The 20527-nt window shown below is 45.3% G+C and overlaps 1 protein-coding gene across 1 annotated transcript in view; it reads right to left on the bottom strand.

Moving 5' to 3' along the window:
* Nucleotides 1-20527, bottom strand: part of Ikzf3 (IKAROS family zinc finger 3) — an 82483-nt gene that overhangs the window by 15434 nt on the left and 46522 nt on the right. The window contains exons 4-6 of the mRNA XM_021176806.2: nucleotides 10702-10959; nucleotides 9210-9377; nucleotides 6038-6154 (exon numbers count right to left, since the gene is read on the bottom strand). Coding sequence (XP_021032465.1) covers nucleotides 6038-6154; nucleotides 9210-9377; nucleotides 10702-10959 — 543 coding nt within the window. The remainder of the gene's footprint in view (nucleotides 1-6037; nucleotides 6155-9209; nucleotides 9378-10701; nucleotides 10960-20527) is intronic.

The raw sequence follows: 20527 nt of genomic DNA on the forward strand, positions 1-20527 counted from the left end.
ATATAAAACTTTGTGTGGTTTTTAAAGTCAGTAAAAAAAAAAAAACTGTCTCCAAAAAAAAAAAAAAAAAAAAAAAAAAAAAAAAACAAAACAAAAACCTCCTGGCTCTTGTCAAAAAACATCCTGAGTTCTGCTCCAGCTGTCAACAGGGTTTATATGATTGAACACACCATGCTCAGGGCCAGGGGCATCCTGTGGGCAGCGTTCAGACTCCGTGAGGTCTTTGGACTCTGGTACTTGTAGACAGAACCCTGCTACCCATTGAAGTGGGTCAAATTTTGTTCAGTCCAGGGACAGGTTAAAATGACCAAAGAGGAAACGATCACACGTATTATTTCCGTTCACACAAACCACCGCCAGATGTGGTGCTACCCAAAGCCCCTTGAGCAGAGAGATGAAAGGCAGAGACTGGAATTTGAAGTCCTTTCCCAGTAAGAGGGATCATTTCTTTACACTTCCTTTCTCTTAGAAGCAGGGGAGCCATGTCTGTACTCTAGGGGTGCCATTGAGAGGATCACTCTTGTAGCTCTTATTGAAATGATCTAGATTGAAATGACGTTGAAAATACTTAGGGAATTTTTCCTTTTGACCCATTTCTTACCACCGTGTTCTGTCCCTTGTGGTTGCTCCCTTCCTGGGCACATCATGACCTAGGACCTACCCTGAGCGAGCGCAGTGCCTTGGCTTCCCACTTATCTTTTAGGAGCCGCTGCTTATGCTGCACCGAAGTCACCATCAGCATCAGCAGGTTTGTGGGCACACGCAATCAACATCCTCTGCGTTTGAGAGGATGCTGATGCGTGGACACGTTGACCTAAATAACTGTAATTAGGGCATGTCACTAAATGGCAGCTTTCTGAGATAACATCACCTTTCTCATTCCTGGTTACCCACCAAGCTGGTCTCAAACAGTCATTTCCAGATAACTCTCAACACAGCAATCAGTGACCAAATGGCTGACATTAGAAAAAAGAAATTAACATTCAGGAGTGTTCACGGGTAGAGAGATAACCTGAAGCACGAGGCTTCCCTTTCTATTCCAATTTTGTTTTCCTAGTTCACAGTTCTGCTTAGAGGGAGGTACCTCCTGCAAGAAACCAAGAGGCAGATTCCCATTCCCTGCACCCTCCCCAGATCTGTCATTCACTGACTCTGATTCCAGCTCCCCCAACCACAGGGAACAACCCCTCAGGGGCTGAGATTATCTCCACAGACTCAAGTGTTTTCAAACTGCCAAGTGGACCTAGGCTAATGGCAACAACACAGAGGACACTCCTATTTTCTTTTCTAGACCTTTCCACTTCTAACCTGTCAGAGAGCTGATGAATAAAAGAACTGAATAGCACCTCTGAAACAGTAAGTCAGATGTCAGTGTCCTCTGCGCTCATCGATTGCTTAGGAACTCTAATGAAAGGACAAAAGAGAATGCCTTCTGGCTCCGGGTCTTCCCGACTCAACTATCTAGACTTGCTATCTTGCTACAGAAATGTCTCAGAAATGTAAATGGAGGAAAACAAGTTTGGCAAGATGGCAAGGGAAGAAGATATGAGTTTAGATGAGGAAATAGGAAATCCATTCCTAGGTGCTATTTGGCCGTTTAATGTTGTCAGGGTGGGGGTGGGGAATCCGGGATGGTAGACATTGGCATATTTGGTGCCTGAGTGGGCACGGGGGCGGGTCTGGGACACTGTCCCTTCACATCATGTGTCTACTACATGGTAAGTAATGTCAACTTTTACTAGCAACAGATTGTAAAGACATTGGAAAAATAATAAAGCGTCATTGAAAATCACAATCGCAGAAGTGACCCACTGCCTTTCATCTCTGCATGTGCCTTAGCTATTAATTGTTTCCATAATGCATTTAAAAGAAAAAAAAATCTCAAGACGATTGCAGCTTTGACTAAGTGGTGGTGTTTTGCTTTTGCTTTTTGCAAAATCCTTCCTTAGGGCTCGAAGTGTTAAATGGAGCTTAAACCAGTCACTGCTTCCTGTCTCTTCTACGGTGTGGTCAGCAGCTAATAGGGACGGGAACAAGAGGAGTCATTGTGCAACAAGATTGTCTAACAACAGATCACTATCAAAGACAAGGCAGGTTCAAACAAAAAAAAAGGTGCATGAAACTTGTCCTGTGAGCAAGTAAGGTGAAGACTTAGGGAAACAGACTTGGTTATTTTATTTTATTTTATTTTACTTCTTTACTTTTAGAAGAAAAAGTGTGTTACCTTGCTTTAAAAAAAAATCCTGAAACCCTTGTGCTTGCATTAGCTCAACTGAGACAAGCAGAAAGAAGAGAAATGTTAACTCCTAAACTCACAAATAAACATAATTAATTGGTCACTTTAGGGTTTTTCTTTTTGACAAGGTCTCTCTGTGCAGAGTCTACACTGTAGACAAAACAGGCTTTGAACTCACAGAGATCCTCCTGCCTTTGCCTCTCGAGTGCTGGATCCAAGGTGTGTGCTGTCACACCAGGTTTTAGCCAATTACTTTATAGATGTTATTACCAGCGATAGAGTGCTTGTCTAGAATGCACAAGGCCCTGGCTTGAGTTTTGGCACTGCAAACAAAAAGGTTTTTTTTATTGCCAGAATGCATGATTACTCACAAGAAAATGAGACTACAAGTCTAACTCATGTGAAATGAAGCCACTTGGACCCCAGGAAGACCAAGGTGACACGGAGAGGAAACTCATGGTCCTCAATAGCTCCTCTGGTCACCTGGACTCCTTTAGGCAGCAGGACCAGAAGACTGTGATGATGTCACCCACGGCATCTACACAGACTTGGGCTGAACTTGCAATACCTCACGTGTCTCCCTTACTAGAGCAGTGCCTCAGTGGACTGTGTGTTCTTCAGGGACAGGAGTTTAGCTTTCCTCATCCTTGCAAACAGTTCTGACACGAGATGTGGCACATCTAGACTTGCACCGGCTGTGTCCGAATAAAAGAATGGACAGCTGGAGGTTCTGTCACTTCATGCTGGTATTCTTTCAGAGGCTGCGCTTTACTCTGAGGGCATTTCACCTGTCTCCTTCCAGGAAGGCCTTTCAGCTTAGGCGACTTTGTCCTCAGCTCATCTCTCACCGCAACTTAACTTACTCAGCTTTTTTTCTTTGGAGACAGGGTCTTGCTATCCTACCCTCCAAATCAGAATCACCCTACTGCAGCATCCTGGGTATCACCGTTGCCACACTGCGCTTTGCCTCGGATAGTATTTTAAAAGGGACCAGAGGGATAAAGCTTTAGGATGTGCCGCACTGGGGATAAATATAGCTGCTTGATTGTGTGGCCCACACAAAGCCAAGCCTTCTTTTGCCACATCAGACTGGGCATGGTGGTACATGGTTGTAATCCCAGCAGGGAGAGAGGATGGAGGCAGAGAGTAGAAAAACTTTACTGCATTGGTCAGGCTTGGGATAGAACATGGTATTCACACCGGACTCCTAGTTACAGGAAGGAAATAGAAATGGGAAACCAATGGTGTCGATGAGGGGTTGGCTTGGGTTGGATCAGAAAGCCTTCACACTTGGATCTCAGGAAAAAAAAATGTATGGACACTATTTAAGACTGAAGAGTCTCAGTCATATAGTTGTGGCATGTGGTATTTATACTTTATTAAACTGTGACTTTACCCATTATGTAACCTAAAAAAAAAAAAAAAAATCAAAGCCAGGCATGGTGGTGCACACCTCTGTTAATCCCAGTATCCAGAAAGCACAAACAGGTGGATCTCTGCAGGTCCAAGGCCAGCCAGGGCTACAAGGTCAGCCAGGGCTACACAGAGAGGCTGGCTGCATCTCAAAACCCAAACCAAAACAAACCAAAGAATCAAATTAAAACTTGCTGACTTGGTTAACCCTTTACTTTTTGCTGAGACTTAAACTATGCTGCACCCATCCATCGAACACCCCTATGAATACGAATTAGCTTAGTCTGCAGCTCAGCAACTCCCAACTGTCCAGCACTTCTGAACGATCTAAATACTTCTTTTGTTAACTTTTAAAACTTCAAATCACTAAAATGGCATGGGGAATAATCACTTCAAATATATTGTTTATCAAAGAAAACTTGCTGGTTCTCCTCCTGTTTCCAGGAGAATCATCTCTCTCTCACACACACACACACACACTCACACACATTCATACACACACACTCACACACATTCATACATACAGACACAGACACACACATTTATACATACAGACACACACACATATACACACATACACATAAATACATACATACACACTCACACATATATACACATGCACATACACTCACATGTATACACACACATCTATTCAGTATGTGTTGTTTTATTTCTTTTGCTATCCAGATAATATAAAATCACTAAAAATATAGCTTATTATTCCCCCAAATGGAAACTAAATCAGCTACCTATTAATCGATGAATAGAAAAGCAGAATGTGGTAAATTTGTACGTGGACTCTTTTTCAGCTACAAATAGGTATGGACTGCACCTTAAGTTGTACTTTAAAAACAAAAAATACGGCTAGACACATGCACGCATGCACATGTACACACAAATTGAGTGCACTCACACACACACACAATCTAAACAAGCAAGCTAAAGTTCTAGTGGTTTTTCAGTTAGTCAATGGATTTTGACAAGTCTTTGTTTTTCCACGTCTAAATGAAGAACACAGGATTAGATGTTTCTTTTTTAGGCAAACACTAAACTCACTACTAAGCATGCTGCCAAAGATGGTGAACGCCAAGCTTTAGTTGTTTTATTAAAAGAGCAAGCATCACTCTCCAGAACCAAGACGGTCAATGCGGGTTCTTGATAAAACCCAAGATGCCATCAGAATGAGAGGTAGAGTTGAGCACAGACCCACAGGCTTCCGCGGCCCAGCGCTGGACTCGGGAACCAGGCTTTAACTAAAGCTCCGTCTCCTTCCACTCCACGAGGGAGAGCACTCAGGATTTCCACTCTGCTTTTCACAACTCCCCCATTCTGCTCGGTCGCACTCTGTAATCACCCTGCTTCAGGCCACTCAAAACCGTCCCAGTGCAGTTACAGCTGTCAGACACCAATGCCCGTGAGGACTGCTTCCCGCTATACAAGCACTTGGTTCTCAGAACCAAACAACCAAGTCCCCACCCCACACTGAAGAGTCGGGTTGAAGGCCAAATGGATAGGAGGAAGGATGACTGCCAGAGATGCCGTACAAGACAAGCTTTAGGCTGATGCAAGTAGAAGAAGAGAAGGAAATGAAGCCACCCTGGACGTGGAGGAGAAGCAGAGCTTTTCAACCTGCGATCAGGAGGCAGACAGTTCAAATCCCTGGAGAAAATAAGAAACCTGTTAAAGCCAAGCACAGACATCGCAGCAAGTCACACGCGCAGACAAGGACATCACCTTTGGGCCCTTGCACCTTTTAACTGGTTCTTCACTGACCACTCCCCAGCCTGTGCCAGATTCTGCGCCATTCCAACACTATTAAGAAATCCTGCTGGCTCCGCCCTGGCTCTACCTTTGAGATGTGTTTACAGAATCGGAACACCATCACCTGGTCAGGGCCAAGACAGTTTCCCTTGGCGTGAATTCCTGCCACAGACTCCTAACTGGATTCCCCCAGATCTATCTCGCCTTGTCCTCGGCACAACCTACTTTCATAAACAGGTAAGACGATGGCTTTCAAGTGAGTGGTCCGGTGACATCACCTGTCCATGTTCAAAGGTTTTCCGTTTCTCTCAAAGGCCTTTACGATAGCCTACAAGGCCTGATAAGCTCTGGCTTCCCTTCTCCCCTTTGGCTTTACATCCCTATGGGGGGATGGGAAACAGGTGGGAAGAAGCGACCTATGGGGCTCACTGCCATGCCTTTAAGTCCCCTGACATGTTGCATGGTTGGCAGCTTCCAAGCTCACCCATACCCTCTATGCTCTGTTTTTCTCCATAGCACTCACGATCTCTCTGCCTTGCTCATTTGTTCCATCTAGAATCTGTCTCCACCACCTAGAAGAACAGACGTTCACTGACATGGCCAGCGACCTAGCACTGTGCCACTCACCAGCGTCCCCCAGGTCAGGGTTCTGAAGAAAAGCTCGGCAGCGTTCCTTGTGCTCCTCCAGGGAGCTTCTCTGCTTGTAGCTTCTTCCGCAGAACTCACACTTGTAAGGCTTCTCCACTAGAAGGAAGACACAGGGTACTCAGGGACCCTACACATGCTGGCCTGGCCAGACCCATGCCTCCAAGTCTATGTTGCTGTTACATTCTGTTAAGCTGAACTAAGGCTACTGTCCACTATCACAGCAACATATTGAAAAAGGACAGTCTTTTGCAGAAAGAAGGATCTGGAGTGGGCAAACCCTGTTTTGTTTAGTGTTTGGCTTCAGGTAAAATCTCATGTCTTTTTGGTTAACACAAACAGGTTCAGAAGGCTGGAGAGATGACTCAGCAGTTAAGAGCACTGGCTGCTCTTCCAGAGGTCTGGGCTTAGGTTCCAGCAGCCATATGGGGTGATTCACATCAGCTATAACCCTAGTCCTAGGGGATCTTTAGTTAAATATAAAAGGAGGAAGAGAAGGAAGAGGAAGAGGGGGGAAGGAAGGAAGGAAGGAAGGAAGGAAGGAAGGAAGGAAGGAAGGAAGGAAGGGCAACAAATAGAGAAACCATAGCCATTTGTTCTTCAAGGTGGGGAGTTGGTACAAAATGCAATGCAGCCAGATGTGGTGACAATGCCTTTAATCCCAGCAGACACAGGAGGCTCTTTGTGATTTTGATGTCAACCTGGTTTACATAGTGAGGCCCTGTCCCAAAACTAAAACAAAGTACATTATTTGGGACCTGGGACAATGGTTCGGCGGTTAGGAGTACTTACTACTGGGGTGGTTGGGGTGGCAAGAGTGCTGGTTGCTCTCGAGAGGACCAGGGTTTGAGTCCCGGCACACACCTGACAGCTCATCACCATCCAGAGTAAGTCCAGGACCAGGGGAATCTGATGCCCTTTCTGACCTCCTTGGGCACAAGTGTACAGGGAAAATACCCATTCCCATAAAATTGATGGGGATGGGAAGGCATCCTTCCTGTGTTGTGACAACTATCTACTTTAAGTAAGGAACTAGGAGGTTTGTGGGCATTGGGATCAGGCTAGAGACAAATCAGACACCCACATTTTGGGGTGTGCAGGCCATTCTTATCAAGTGGCCTCAAACAAGCATGGGTAAACCATGACTGATTAACAAGGAATATTTTTAATAATAGAATTGAGAATTAATTGCAATAGCCAGACATAATGGCACAACCCTTTAATCTTAGCACCTGGGAGGCAGAGGCAGGCAGATCTCTGTGGGTTCCGGGCCAGCCTGGTCTACAAAGTGAGACCCTGTCTTAGAACAAAGAAACAAACAAATGAAAGAACAAATTACAAAAACGACTTCAACTAATTTTCTAAAGCAAATCAGAAGTTTTCCCATCAGTTTATCCATGGGAAAGCAACACTTTCAGCTCTCTTTCAAGGTTTTGTTTTGTTTTGTTTTTTTGTCTATTGATAAAACATAACCTAAAAAAAAATTGTCATTGTTTTAGAGACTGAAATGGGTCCCCCCCCTTTTGTTTCTGGTATATGAGGGAGCAAGCCCAGAGCCTTGTGTGTACTAGGCCAAGATGCTACCACTGAGTCACCCGGCTCTGTCACGAAATGTTTTATTTTCTAATTCCTCTTGCTTTGGGAGTAAAAGCACTCTTAAAGGATCCTTATGACGTCCTAAATCAAAATAAAGTACAGGTTTGCAATGGCTAAAAATGTTCATTCCTGCATAACTTGGGTGCTCTGGAGTCTGTCTCAAAACATCTACTGGGTTTATGCTTGAAAGAGGGCAATAGGAGATAAATCTTATTTTTGTTTTCTTGTTGTCTCATCATGCCCATTGCTGATTTGTTACACTGGCAAATGAGCTAAAATGAGAGGGAGAGGGAGGGAGGGAAGGAGGGAGGGAGAGAGAGAGAGAACCCCTCTTTGCCACATATGATCTGTCGTGGGTTTTGCTGAGGTTGGCTTGTTTAATCTTCTTCTGAATTGGGAGTAGCTTTGAGATGGGGCCGGGGTTTAGTCAAAGCAGTAACATGGTCTGACATAAAAACAAACCTCTTTCTCTCTCAAATTAAAATGCCGACAGATAACATCAAGAACATGAGGTCCCGATTTTGAAAATAAGACTAGCCTTATTTTTCTAAGAGGGAAATTCTCAATGTTAAAAAAAAACGTGTCATCTTGCTTGTTCAAAACAAGGAGTGACAAGATCAAGGCAGTGTGTGGCTTTTTAAGAATTCTTGAGGCTGCTCTTAGAGCTTACAAATAAGCAGGCCGGGAAGGGGGAAGTTGGGGTTAGGAAATTTAGCCAGAAGCTGGGTAGGGTGGTGCACGCTTGCGATTATAGCACCCCGAAGGTAAGGAAGGAAGATAGCTATGACACTGAGGCTAGCCTGGTCTACATAGTGAGTTTCAATCCAACCAGGACTACAACGCAGGGCTCCTAGCTCAAAAACTAAAACAATATGAAGAAAAAAATTTAGCCCAGAACAACCAAAATGAACTTCAAATAATAATTTATATCTGAGTCACAGTTTTTCTTTTCTTTTTTAAATTTATAATTATGTGGTGTATAGACACGTGAGAACAAGCATTTGTGGTGACCAGAGCTGTTGGAGCTGGAGCTGGAGCTGAAGTTGGCTATAAGGCAACAGATATGGATGTCAACATGGAATCCTGGTCCTCTGGAAGAGCAATCTGGGCTTCTAACCACTGCGTCATCGCTTCAGCGTTCCTGCCCCACCCCTGTTTATATTTTACAATAATTTACAAGCTGTACCTAGTTTGCATGCGTAGTTTCTGAATGGAAAACTGGAAAATGTGTGTGTGCGTGTATGCAAATTAAGAAAACAACCCCTTAACAATTAGTTTACCATAAAAATACTGATGGACACAATTTTTCTCACCCCCCCCCCAAAAAAAAAATCACAAAGGCGTGGTAATTTGTTTGATTGCGGCTGCTCTCCAGACACAAGGCTGCTGGGGGAACGGTTTCCAGTGAGGCAGACGGAGAGCAATTAATGCCTTAATGGAAGTGCATTAGCCCTAGAGGACCGTGCTGATGCAACCCTTGGGGGTGGTGGGGGGGGGAGGTGACAGATGGAGGGCCTCCACACTCAACTAGGTATGGGATGTCCATGTCCTCACTTACCGGAATGTGTCCTAAGGTGTCCCGTGAGCGCATCTCTCCTTTGGCATGCGTAGTTGCAGAGGTGACACTTAAAAGGTTTTTCCCCCGTGTGCAGTTTAATGTGGCGCAGGAGGTTACCTTTCTGAGTAAAAGATGCCCCGCACTGATTACACTGGAACGGGCGTTCACCTTCAGAAAGGAGGAAAAAAGAGATCGCTGATCACAAGGTAAGTGGGAAGGCGGCCGCACAGATTAGAGGCCTAGGGGTAAAGGCCCATCTCTGGGCAACCTCTCCCCACAGTGACACAGATGGCTTGGGAACTGCGTTTTTTTCCAGGTGAAGAGACTTGTGGGAGTTTCCTCCGTGAAGAACGAACGCCCCCACTCAGACCAGCCATTCTAGCTGTCACCTTGTGCTTGAGTCAGGAACACGAGAGCTGCCTCAGGAGCTTTCTAGAGGTTTCTCCATTTCTTGGCATCTGAATGCAGTTGCCTTTGCAAAAAAAGACTCACCGAGTCAAGACTTCATTTTCTTATTTTTGAGACTGCGCCTCACTTTGTAGCCCTGGCTTGAAACTCACTCATAGACCAGGTTAGTCCCAAACTCACAGAAATCTGCCTGCCTCTGCCTCCTGTGCTGGTGCTGGGATTTTGGACAGGGTTTTCCTCTGTAGCCCAGGGTGGCATGGGACTCATCATGATGGTCCTCCTGCTGCAGCCTCCTGAGTACTGGGACTGAGCCACTGAGGCATGCTTAGATGCACGATGTAACGAGGTATCAAGGCACCAGTCTGCCTGTGCAGAGTCTCTTCATCATAGGGAGTCTATTGACTTGGTGTTGACTTGTTCACAGGCCTTCCTATGGAGCCTTGCTTACCAAATGAAGATGTCTTTAAGACCAAGATGTCTTTAAGACTGACGATAAAACTCATATCCTTTTATCCACAGTAAGAGGACCTGTCTCTCCCTGTCTCTATCTCTCTGTGTGCCCCTATGCCTCTCCCTGTCTCTCTGTTTCTCTCTATCTCTCTGACTCCATATCTCTCTGTCTCCCTCTCTCTGTCTCTCTGAGTGTCTATCTCTCTCTGTCTCTCTCTGTCTCTGTCTCTTTCTCCCTGCTTCTCTCTCTGACTCTCTCTGTCTTTCTGTCTTTCCAGAGTCTTACAATGTAGCCCTGGCTGTCCTGAAACTCACTATGTAGACTAGACTGGCCTCAAACTCAGAGATCTGTCTGCCTCTGCCTCCCGCACACTGGGTTTACAGGTGTGAGACATTACACCAGGCCTTTGCTTGTCTCTCTTTAGCCACAGTATTTGCACTGTGTTTGCCAAACGCATAGCGAAGCACAAACAGGAGCCACTGGGTAAATTGGCAACGCAAAGAGAGGCACCAACATTATAGCAGACAGCAATGGAGGAGTCCAAAGAGAGACCCCCATTCTGCCACTTCACTCCTCACAGGGCTGCATGAAGAGAATGGACTGTTCTGAGAATGGACAGAGGAGACTGTTTACCGGTATGGCTTCGCTTATGAACCATCAAGACGTTGAAGCTAATGCAGGATAATCCGCACACATCGCAGTTCATCTTCCCGCTGGTTGGTCTGCTGCTGTCGTAGGGCACATGTCTCTCCAGCTTAATGCTTTCATAGTCGCTGTATTCTCTTGCATAGCTGTAAGGCATTTCATTCTCTTCTGCATCTCCCATGGGCTCCGGCTTCATAATGTTCTCATCTCTGTCGCTGTATTCATCTTTCACTTTCATCGAATCTTCTGCAGGGGACAGAAGAGCAAGAAATGAACAATGAACAATGACTGTATTTGAAGCTGTGAAGCGGCTCAGAAAAGAGACCCACAACTGACAATTAAGGACAGAGGAAGCTCACGGGATGTTGTATACAATCAAAACAAGAGAATGCTGTGAGGGAGACCATTCACTGTTTGAATTCGGAACCACAATTAGAGCAGCACACGCACATGTACACACTTACAAAAGCACACACATGTATACACATGCACACACACGTATGCATTCATATATGCACATGCACACACAAGCACACACATATGCACAAATGAACACACATGTGTGTACGCACACACATCCTAACACACACATACCCCCTCCCAACACACACACAAAAAATGGCAGAGTCCTAGGCTGCCCAGAAGATTAGAGACAAGTTTTAGGTGTGACCACACACAGAGACCATGACACAAACATTCTGAACAAAATGTCCCTAGTCCTTGGAGAGAAGAAAGGTTCTCAGACCTTTTATTGGTGGCTGCAGTTAAAAAGACAATGGGACATGGTCTTTGGTTTCAAGATGAACCTCTCATTTTGATGTCACAAAGGTCTTCGTGCAGACCGTGAATATCGAGAGCTGAGGATTTTTTTAAAAAAAATATTCATTTATTTTATGTATGAGTACACTGTCGCTGTCTTCAGACACCTTACAATAGGGTATCAGTTTCCATTACAGATGGTTGTGAGCCACCATGTGGTTGCTGGGATTTGAACTCAGGACCTCTGGAAGAGCAACCAGTGCTCTTTAACCACTGAGCCGTCTCTCCAGCCCATGGATTTGAAACTGTTTTTTCTGAGTTGAAGCTGGGCTTTGCTGCTTTGCTTCTGTGGGAACGGTGGGAAGATTCTCTTATCTCTCTGCCTTGGAAGCAGCATTGAAAGCAGAGGAAATCTGGTGGGGCCAACAGTGTTGAGACAGACAGGGAAGTAACGCTTTAATCCAAGCCAAGGAAACACTTCTATTGATCTGGATGAGCTGAGTGCAACCCCATCAGGGGAAGAGATAAGACTAAACTCAAGACTAATTATAGGACTAGACTTGAGAGGAGGGACTGACCTGACCTAAGTAAGCTGGATGACTACTAAACACTGCTCTTTAAAGGGCTGTTGTGCTGAGCATTCTTTTTTGCAGGTGGAAACAGTCAGGGGGAACAGAACACAGAACGGAAGCAGCATTCCACTTCCTGGTGCTCTCTTCTATCCTGCTACAACCCTTGTGTGTGTGTGTGTGTGTGTGTGTGTGTGTGTGTGTGTGTGTGTAAGTCAACTCAGATGTCGCTCCTCAAGAGCTGTTCACCTTGGTTTTTGAGACAGTGCCCACCTCTCACTGGGACCTGAGGTTCAGTGATCAGGCCAAGCTGGCTGGCCAGCCAGCGAGCACCAGGGAGCCTCTTGTCTCCACCTCCTCAGTGCTGGGGTTACAAGCACCTGCCATCACACCTGCTGCTTTATTTGGGTGCTGGAGATTCAACTGAGGTTTTCATGTGTGTGTGCGCGGCAAACACTTTGCCGACTGGAAGGATGTAAGGCACACAGAAGGCTGGCTGGACATGGTGGCTCGCACCTATAGTGCAAGCACTCTGGAGGCCAAGGAGGCAGGTAGATCTCTGAGTATGAGGCCAGCTTGGTCTATACAGTGAGTTTTTGGCCAGTGTGGGCTACAGGATGAGGTCCTGTCCCCCAAAATAAAGCCAAACAACAGAAGAAATGGAGAAGGCAAGTTTATATATTAACCCTCTCAAAAAACCCTCTAAAAACTTGCCTCATGAGACCAACATGTAAGACATGTTCATATGCAAAGTTTGCTATGTAGGTGCTTATTCTTTCAAGCACTGAGTGTTTAAACATTGGAAGGCTTACTTTTCCACGAAGAAACACAAATCAATGGAATTTAGAGCAAAAGAGAATTTAGAGGTTGGCTAATCCAACCCCACCCCCCCCACCCGCCCCTTTCCTTCTCAGACAGGAAATATGGAAGCAGACACGAGTCAGTCATTTTCCTAATTTTACACAGCCAGTTCCTGGCATGGGCTATGCTGGGTCTGGGGAGATGGATCAGCAGTTATGAGGACTGGCTGCTCTTGCAGAGGACCTGGGTTTGGTTCCCAGCATGCACTTGGTAGCTCACCACCACCCCTATCACCAGTTCCAAGGGATCTGAAGTCCCCTTTTTTTTTTTTTTTTAACTTCCATAGGAACACAAGTGGTTACCAACATACTATCAGTCAAAACATTCATACATGTAAAAATAAATAAATAAATAAATAAACAGTGCTAAACTTAAACTACCAGGTGGTTGGGTTGGACCCCATCCTCCCACATCTGTTTAACATCTCTATTCCACACCCCTCTCTCACTGGGGTAGCTGTAAAAACCCAAAACACTGTGAAAAAAAAAACCACGATATTTTTAAAAACTACATCCCTTCCAAAACATATCAGAAGTGTTGATCCTGCTAGCAGAGAAGGAAGTGCCACGGCAGCTGCACGGGGCTTGTGCCTTCCACCCTGGTTTCAATTTTCACTTCTATCAGGGTTTCCTTTCATCTATATTAACTGTGTTTGCTTAATAGAGCAAGACAAGGCCTAACCACCATCGTCAGGACCACACTGCTTCACTGCTTGTCACAGGTCGTGGTTCACAACCCCTTGACTGCAGCTATGGGTGGGTGGCTGAAGTAAACTCAGCATGGGCCACGTTGCCTCCTGATGCATCTTGCTTAGATAGGAATTGATTTCTGTGTCTTACAGGGAAAGAGATTAACTAGCTTTCTTTGTTTCTTTCTTTGTTTCTCTGTTTCTTTCTTCCTGGATCTTGCCTGCTTTCCTATGGAATCTGTTTCCTTGAGTGTTGTTTTTCTTTTTCACCATTTAAGAGAAGAGTGAACTCAAGGCTGGTGCCCCCCCCCCCCTTTGCCTCTGCTGTTCCAGCTGTGGGTGACATTCCACCAAAGCTTGAGTGCACTTCAGTTTGCATGTAGGCGTTGAAAAGAACCTCAACGGAAAAACGTCTTCTACTGAAAACCAAAGACCAGTGGACTGAAAGGGGCAGCAGAAAAGAGCTCCAGGATCATTGGGGCTACCGTGCAATTTAACTAATAAACTTACTGGGGTTCAGCAACTTTATGGTTTATCCTGGAAAGGCAAATAGAGGTGCAGACTCAAAAACCGAGAGACACAAAGGTACAGATGGGATTCCTGAGAGACCACTGGGCCCTCAGCCTCCAAAATGGGCCACTGAACCCAAACCAGGAGAGCCACTGGACTCCCAGTGAAGAGATTCATTCCATACGCTGGGAGGAAGATTTCTTGGAGCCAAAGAAACACAGGCAATCTACTAATGCCCCAAGGAAACGCTGACAAGTATGCTCAGTGAGAGATGTGCGCTGTCTCAAAAAACGAGGTGAGCAGCTCTTGAGAAGCGGCATCTATCTAGGTAAGCATCACACCCCAAGGAGCCTAAGCTCATCCTCTGTCCTCACAGCTTTCTAGTTGCATTTACACTTAACTGCCTCTAGCCCCCCAAAATTCCCTGGAATCTGGCATCTGCAATCAACTCTGTCCCCTGGGACAATTTACTCATTTGTCCACACTTACCTCCTAAGTTCTGAGGCTAACCCTCTGTGTCCCCCCCCTTGAATACTTCTCTAGGGCAATCCCAACCATTTTTAAAGCTCCCACCAAGGCTTTATGTGATCAGTCCCCAGATGTATACAGTTCCAGATGCGACCCTTCCTTCCCTCCTCTGCTATCCTATTTTCAAATCCTCTCAAGTCAAAGTATTTCTTCCCCATTAGTTACTCAGGCTGTGAGCCCTGCAGTCACCTTCTGTTCTTCTTGTTTGGGTCACACATTCAAGGATGCTCACCCACCACCTCCTACACCCATCACTCCCCGGCCCCGTGTCCTCTCCTCCCATCCGGAGCCTTCATGCTATGGACCATTCCAGCTCATCCTGTGTACTGTGGTTTGTGTTAAAACTAAAGTGTGGCTCATGTCACGACGCTGCCAAAACTCTGGAATAGTCTCCACTGCCAACAAAATAAAGTCAAAATGCAGGAACAAAACTAAAAGGGCTTTTTGAGATCCGGGCCAAGCTTATCCTTGGGATGCTGGCTCTTAGTCCTGAAATCTCCTCATCCAGCTAAACATCTAAGTGTCCTTGGTTTGTTCACATTACTTCCACTGACTACACAGTCTTCCCCAACACTGCCACAAGCCTAAAGCAAAACGCCAATTCCCCCTCTCTGTCTTCCTGGATTCTCTCAGCTGGGAAACAGCCCATTCTTTCTTCCTCTAGGCTGCTTATAAACTCTCTCTCTTATTCCCTACAGCTGTTAAGTTAAGCTAGCTGAGGGCTGAAGCCACAGCCCTGGGCTAGTAGTCTCTCTCCCTCTCCCCCTCCCCCTCCCCTCTCTCCCTCTCTCTCTGTGTCTCTGTCTCTGTCTCTCTCTCTCTCTGTAACTCTATGTATTCTCTATGACACTGCTTTGCCAGTATCTACCTAGAGCAGAGGTGGGCTGCCCTAGAAAAGGGTAGCAGGGATCAAAGCACACATGGCTCTTGCTGAAGATTTTAGTTCTGTCTCCAGTGCCCACACTAGGCAACTCACAACCATCTGTAATTCCAGCCACAGGGTATCCAATACTCCTTTCTGACCTCTCTGGGTACCTGTACTCACACGCACACACATACACATTTTTTTCCTTTTAATGAGTTGAGGAGCTGGGTTTAACTATGTACCTGGTGTCCCAGATGCTCAGGAGGCTAAGGCAGAAGGACCACAGGAGCTCATGGGCTTGAGAATACTGTGGGCAATATAACAAGACTGCGTGTCAAGCAACAACAACAAAATCAAGTAAAAAAAAAATACTCGCTTTTAATTTTTTGAAAATTATTCTATCTTGTAACTGGGTATGGTAGAAAATGCCTTTAATTTCAGCCCTTGGGAGGTAGAGGCAAGTAGATTTCTGTGAGTAGGAGGCCAGTCTGGTCTACATAGTGAGTTCCAGCATAAACCGTGGCTATAGAAACCCTGTCTCAACAACAACAACAACAACAACAACAAAATAAAAGACTAATTATCTTATATCACACATATGGGTGTTTTATATGCACATCTATCTGTGTATTACTTGCATGTCTGATACCTGTAGAGGCCAGAAGAGGGTATCAGATCTCCTGAAGCCGGAGTTACGAACAGTTACGAGACATTAAGCGGGTCCTGGGACTCAAACCTAGGTTTTCTGGAAAGGCAGTCCATTCTTAACCACTGAACATCCCTCCAGTCCCCAAATTCCCTCTTAAAAACACTAAAACCCAAATAATAACAACAATCAAACTAGCCAGGAATGGTGCTACGGATCAGTAATCCCCGTACTCTGAAGGTGGCGACAGGAGGACGGGGAACTCAAGACCAACTCGGGCTACATAGTGAGACCTTGAACCAAAACCCAAACAAGCAAACACAGGAAAAACAATAACAAAACAAAAAGACCCCAGAAGACCAGGGGCTGCCCCTGTTTGCTTGTTTGTGTTTTGTTTGTTTTCCAAGACATGCTTACTCTGTGTAGCCCTGGCTGTCCTGGAACTCTCTTTCTAAACCAGGCTGGCCTCGAACTTACAGAGCTCTACCTGCCTCTGCTTCCCCAGTGCTGGGATTAAAGGCATGCGCCACCATGGCCTGGCATGATTGCATGTTTTTTAAAACAGAAATTGTGGGACCAATGAGACAGCTCGGCGGGTAAACGCATTTGCTATGCAAGCTTCATGGTCTGAGTTTGACTCCTGGGACCCTCAGTGGAAGGGGACATCTGACCCTTACAAATTGTCCTCTGAGCTCACATGACACACTATAGCCTGTGTGCCCCTCACCTCCCTATTTCATAAAATAAAACAAAACCTGGATATTTTCGGAGTCTCACCTTGATCTACTAATTTGGGGAGAAGGGCCTCTATCACGTGAGGAAGGTTTAAAGGCAAGCGCTACTGTAGCAGGTGTACACTAGGTGCTGGAGAGCCAACCCGGTGGATGCTAGGGATTGAGGGCTTGGTACAACTAGGCAGGAGGTGCTTTAGGTACTGAGTTACGTTCCCAACCAAAGTCTGAAGTCTTTCGTCTAGTGAGTGAACTGTTTGCAATGTGGGCAATCTCGCACTTGGTTTTGTAAATTCTAACCTTATTATAATTAGATCAGGTTTCTCAGACAACCTGAATTGACTCTTCAAACAGCACTGCTTAGGCACTAGCAAGATTTATTTAAGTCGGGTGATGGGTCTCTCGGTGCTCACTTTATTCATGTTCTTTAAACTGTAAGTTTAATTATAATCTGCCTTTTTGTGTGTATGATCTATTTCATAATAAAAAAAATATTAAAGGCTTCCTAAGTAAATTTCGTGTAATTGAACTTGGGGAGAAAAGAACATAGCAAACCACAAATTGCTGATAAAAGTAATTGCTCTACATTCCCAGAGGGAGGAAAAGATGTTTAAATTGAATCTAACCCATAGGAAATTAGATTAAACTAAACTTTCTGAAGGAGCTGCTCTGGGGGACAATTGTTCCCATCGCTGTCTGTGTTCTGGAGGCCGCTTAGGAGGATGGCGCACACTAACACACACACCCCCTAGAGAGAATTTTGTAGGCTGAGGAGAACAAAGGTTTGGCTCACTGGGGCAGACGCACATGGTTTCACTTCCTGGGGTGGTGCTTATCACTTGAAAGGCTCGAGCTCCTGGAGTAGACATTTTTGGTTTCACCTGAGACACTGCAAAAACAATGGGTCCTGGAAAGGATCCAGGCCCTAAATCCTTCAGGGGCCATAGCAGCCTCAGCCAACTGTGCCTCCGTTTGTTTTTACAGGCACATAAAATGCTCGGCTGGAGAGCAGACCCCATCAAAGACACACAGAACAGGCAACTTGGGTTCCTCGGGTGGCACGTTGCTTGAAGGAGCATCCGAGTATTAATAGGAGGTGCTGAATTTCCACTCTGGACCACGAGATCTCAAAGTGCAACAAGAAGGCCAGGGGTGAAAGAATGGCCGTCAGTTTGCCAGCAATGTGGCCAGAAGGGACAAAACAACACAGAGTCTGTTAGACCGGGAAGAAAAAAAAAAAAAAAAAAACGGGATGATGTTGTTCAAGTGTTTTACAAGGATGGAGGGTCGTAACCATGAAACCCTCAGCACATGCAAAAGTCAACTGGATAACAAAGACGCTTAATCATCTTAATGTGGCATTTTAATGATGCGCCGACTTGCTATGCCAATTCAGAGATAATGAGGCCCTAATGCTACAGATGTTCAGCCAGGCTAAAAGAAAGGCGGGGGGATTTTCTAGCATGCCATTTCCTAACTATCCAATTAAACAAATTGTGAAAGCACCTAAATAGTTTACCAGGTTTTGACAGCTGTTAATAGGATTTAGAAGCCTGATGGAGGAAAAGCAAACCGGGAGACGCAGGTTCCGTAGGTGTCTTGTCCACACACACACAGTGTCCACACACACACACACAGTGTCCACACACACACACACAGTGTCCACACACACAGTGTCCACACACACACACACACACACACACACACACAGTGTCCACACACACACACACAGTGTCCACACACACACACAGTGTCCACACACACACACATACACACACAGTGTCCACACACACAGTGTCTACATACACACACACATACATACACAGTGTCCACACACACAGTGTCTACACACACACACACACACAGTGTCCACACACACACACACACAGACACACAGTGTCCACATACACACACACACACACACAGTGTCCACACGCACAGTGTCCACACACACAGGCAACTAGAACCGCTAGATCCCTCATAAACGTGATGTCTGCACATCTTTCCTGGGATGCCCTCTTTGTATCAAGAATGAAAACACTGAAACGATCGTCTTTTTCCTTTTCCTGGTTCACCATGTTATGTATGAAGGCGTTCAAGAGAAAAGAGAAACTCTGATATTTTTGAGAACTAAGGAATATCGAGGGGTTTGGGTGTTTTACTAAAACTCTAAAGTCTCAATGCATATTAAACTTCTGATCAATGGTTGACAGGACCTGTTACGGTTTCTCTTCTCTTGCCTTTAAAGATAAGATGATGGGCAGTTGTTATTTTTTGAAGTGCCCATTTTAAGATCAAGAAAACCTGGGAAAGGCGACCCGATCTACGAAGGGATGAGATGTTCCCATCTCAGGCGCGCGCGGAAGAGCGAGCAAGCAGGCTTGGGTTAAGGTGCTCATTAAATCAAGTTCTCCTCCACCTTTCAAATTTTCTCTGTCAAGTATCACACACATAGTGGGGAAACCATGTCACTTCAATTGCAAGAGAATTAGCGCCCTCCCACCAAGGACACCAGTCCGTGCCTTATTCCTTGACTGTCCACACAGTTCATTCAGATAATAGCAACAATGACTTTGTTCAATCGTTGCAGTGCATTTCTTGGCTTTCCATTTAGATAAGATTGGCTACATTCAACACTAGGCATACTCTGCACCCAGGGGTAGGTGAGGTTTCAGCAACCTGACTTAGGGAAGCTTTTTAAATGTCATGGAACCAGGCGTGGCCCTTCATTGAAAAAAAAAAAAAAACAAACCGAAAATACTGAAGAACCAACCAGTGCCTGATGGCTTCTCCTGAACCACATAGCACTGTAAGTCTAAAGCATCCTTTAGTTCCGCCCATCCCAAAGACCACCTTCATCTGGCTCAGCCCTTAAGAGCTCCTGCTGCTTTTACAGAGCACCTGGGTTCGCTTCCCAGCACCCATGTCATGGTTCACAACTTTCTGTAACTTAAGTTCCAGGGGACCCAATGCCCCTTTCTGGCCTCTGAGGGCACCAGGCATGAAAATGGTGCGTATTCATACAGGCAAAACAGTCATATACATAAAATAATACAATAAAGAACTCTACAGTGATTTCTTTTATCTATTGTTTGAATCTATATTTTATCTAGAATTTGTAATTCTGAGCAGTAATTGCTATGCCTGAAAAATGAATGAAAATACAGGCTGGACAAGATGGCTCCATGATTAGAGCACTTGTTGCTCTTATAGAGGACCCAGGTTCAATCCCCAGCACCTACCTGGTGGCTCTCAACCATCCAATATTCCAGTTCCAGGGGATCTGTCCCTCTTTTTTGAGACAGGATCTCACTCTGTAGCTCTGGCTGTCCCAGAATTCACTACATAGCCCAGACTAGTCTCAAACACACAGAGCTCCACCTGCCTCTGCCTCCTGAGTGCTGGAATTGACTTTTTTTTTCTCACATAGGTCAGGCTAGCTTTGAAGTCCCGGTTGTCTTGCCTCCATTTTTCAAGTGCCAGAATTATAGGAGTGTATTTGCCATTCTTGGCTTCCATCTTTTTCTCTTTTTCTCTTTTTCTCTTTTTCTCTTTTTCCCTTTCTTCCTTTCTTCCTTTTTCCTTCCTTCCTTCCTTCCTTCCTTCCTTTCTCTTTCTTTCTTTCTTTCTTTCTTTCTTTCTTTCTTTCTTTCTTTC

Source organism: Mus caroli, chromosome 11, assembly GCF_900094665.2.
Source record: "Mus caroli chromosome 11, CAROLI_EIJ_v1.1, whole genome shotgun sequence".
NCBI lineage: Eukaryota > Metazoa > Chordata > Mammalia > Rodentia > Muridae > Mus > Mus caroli.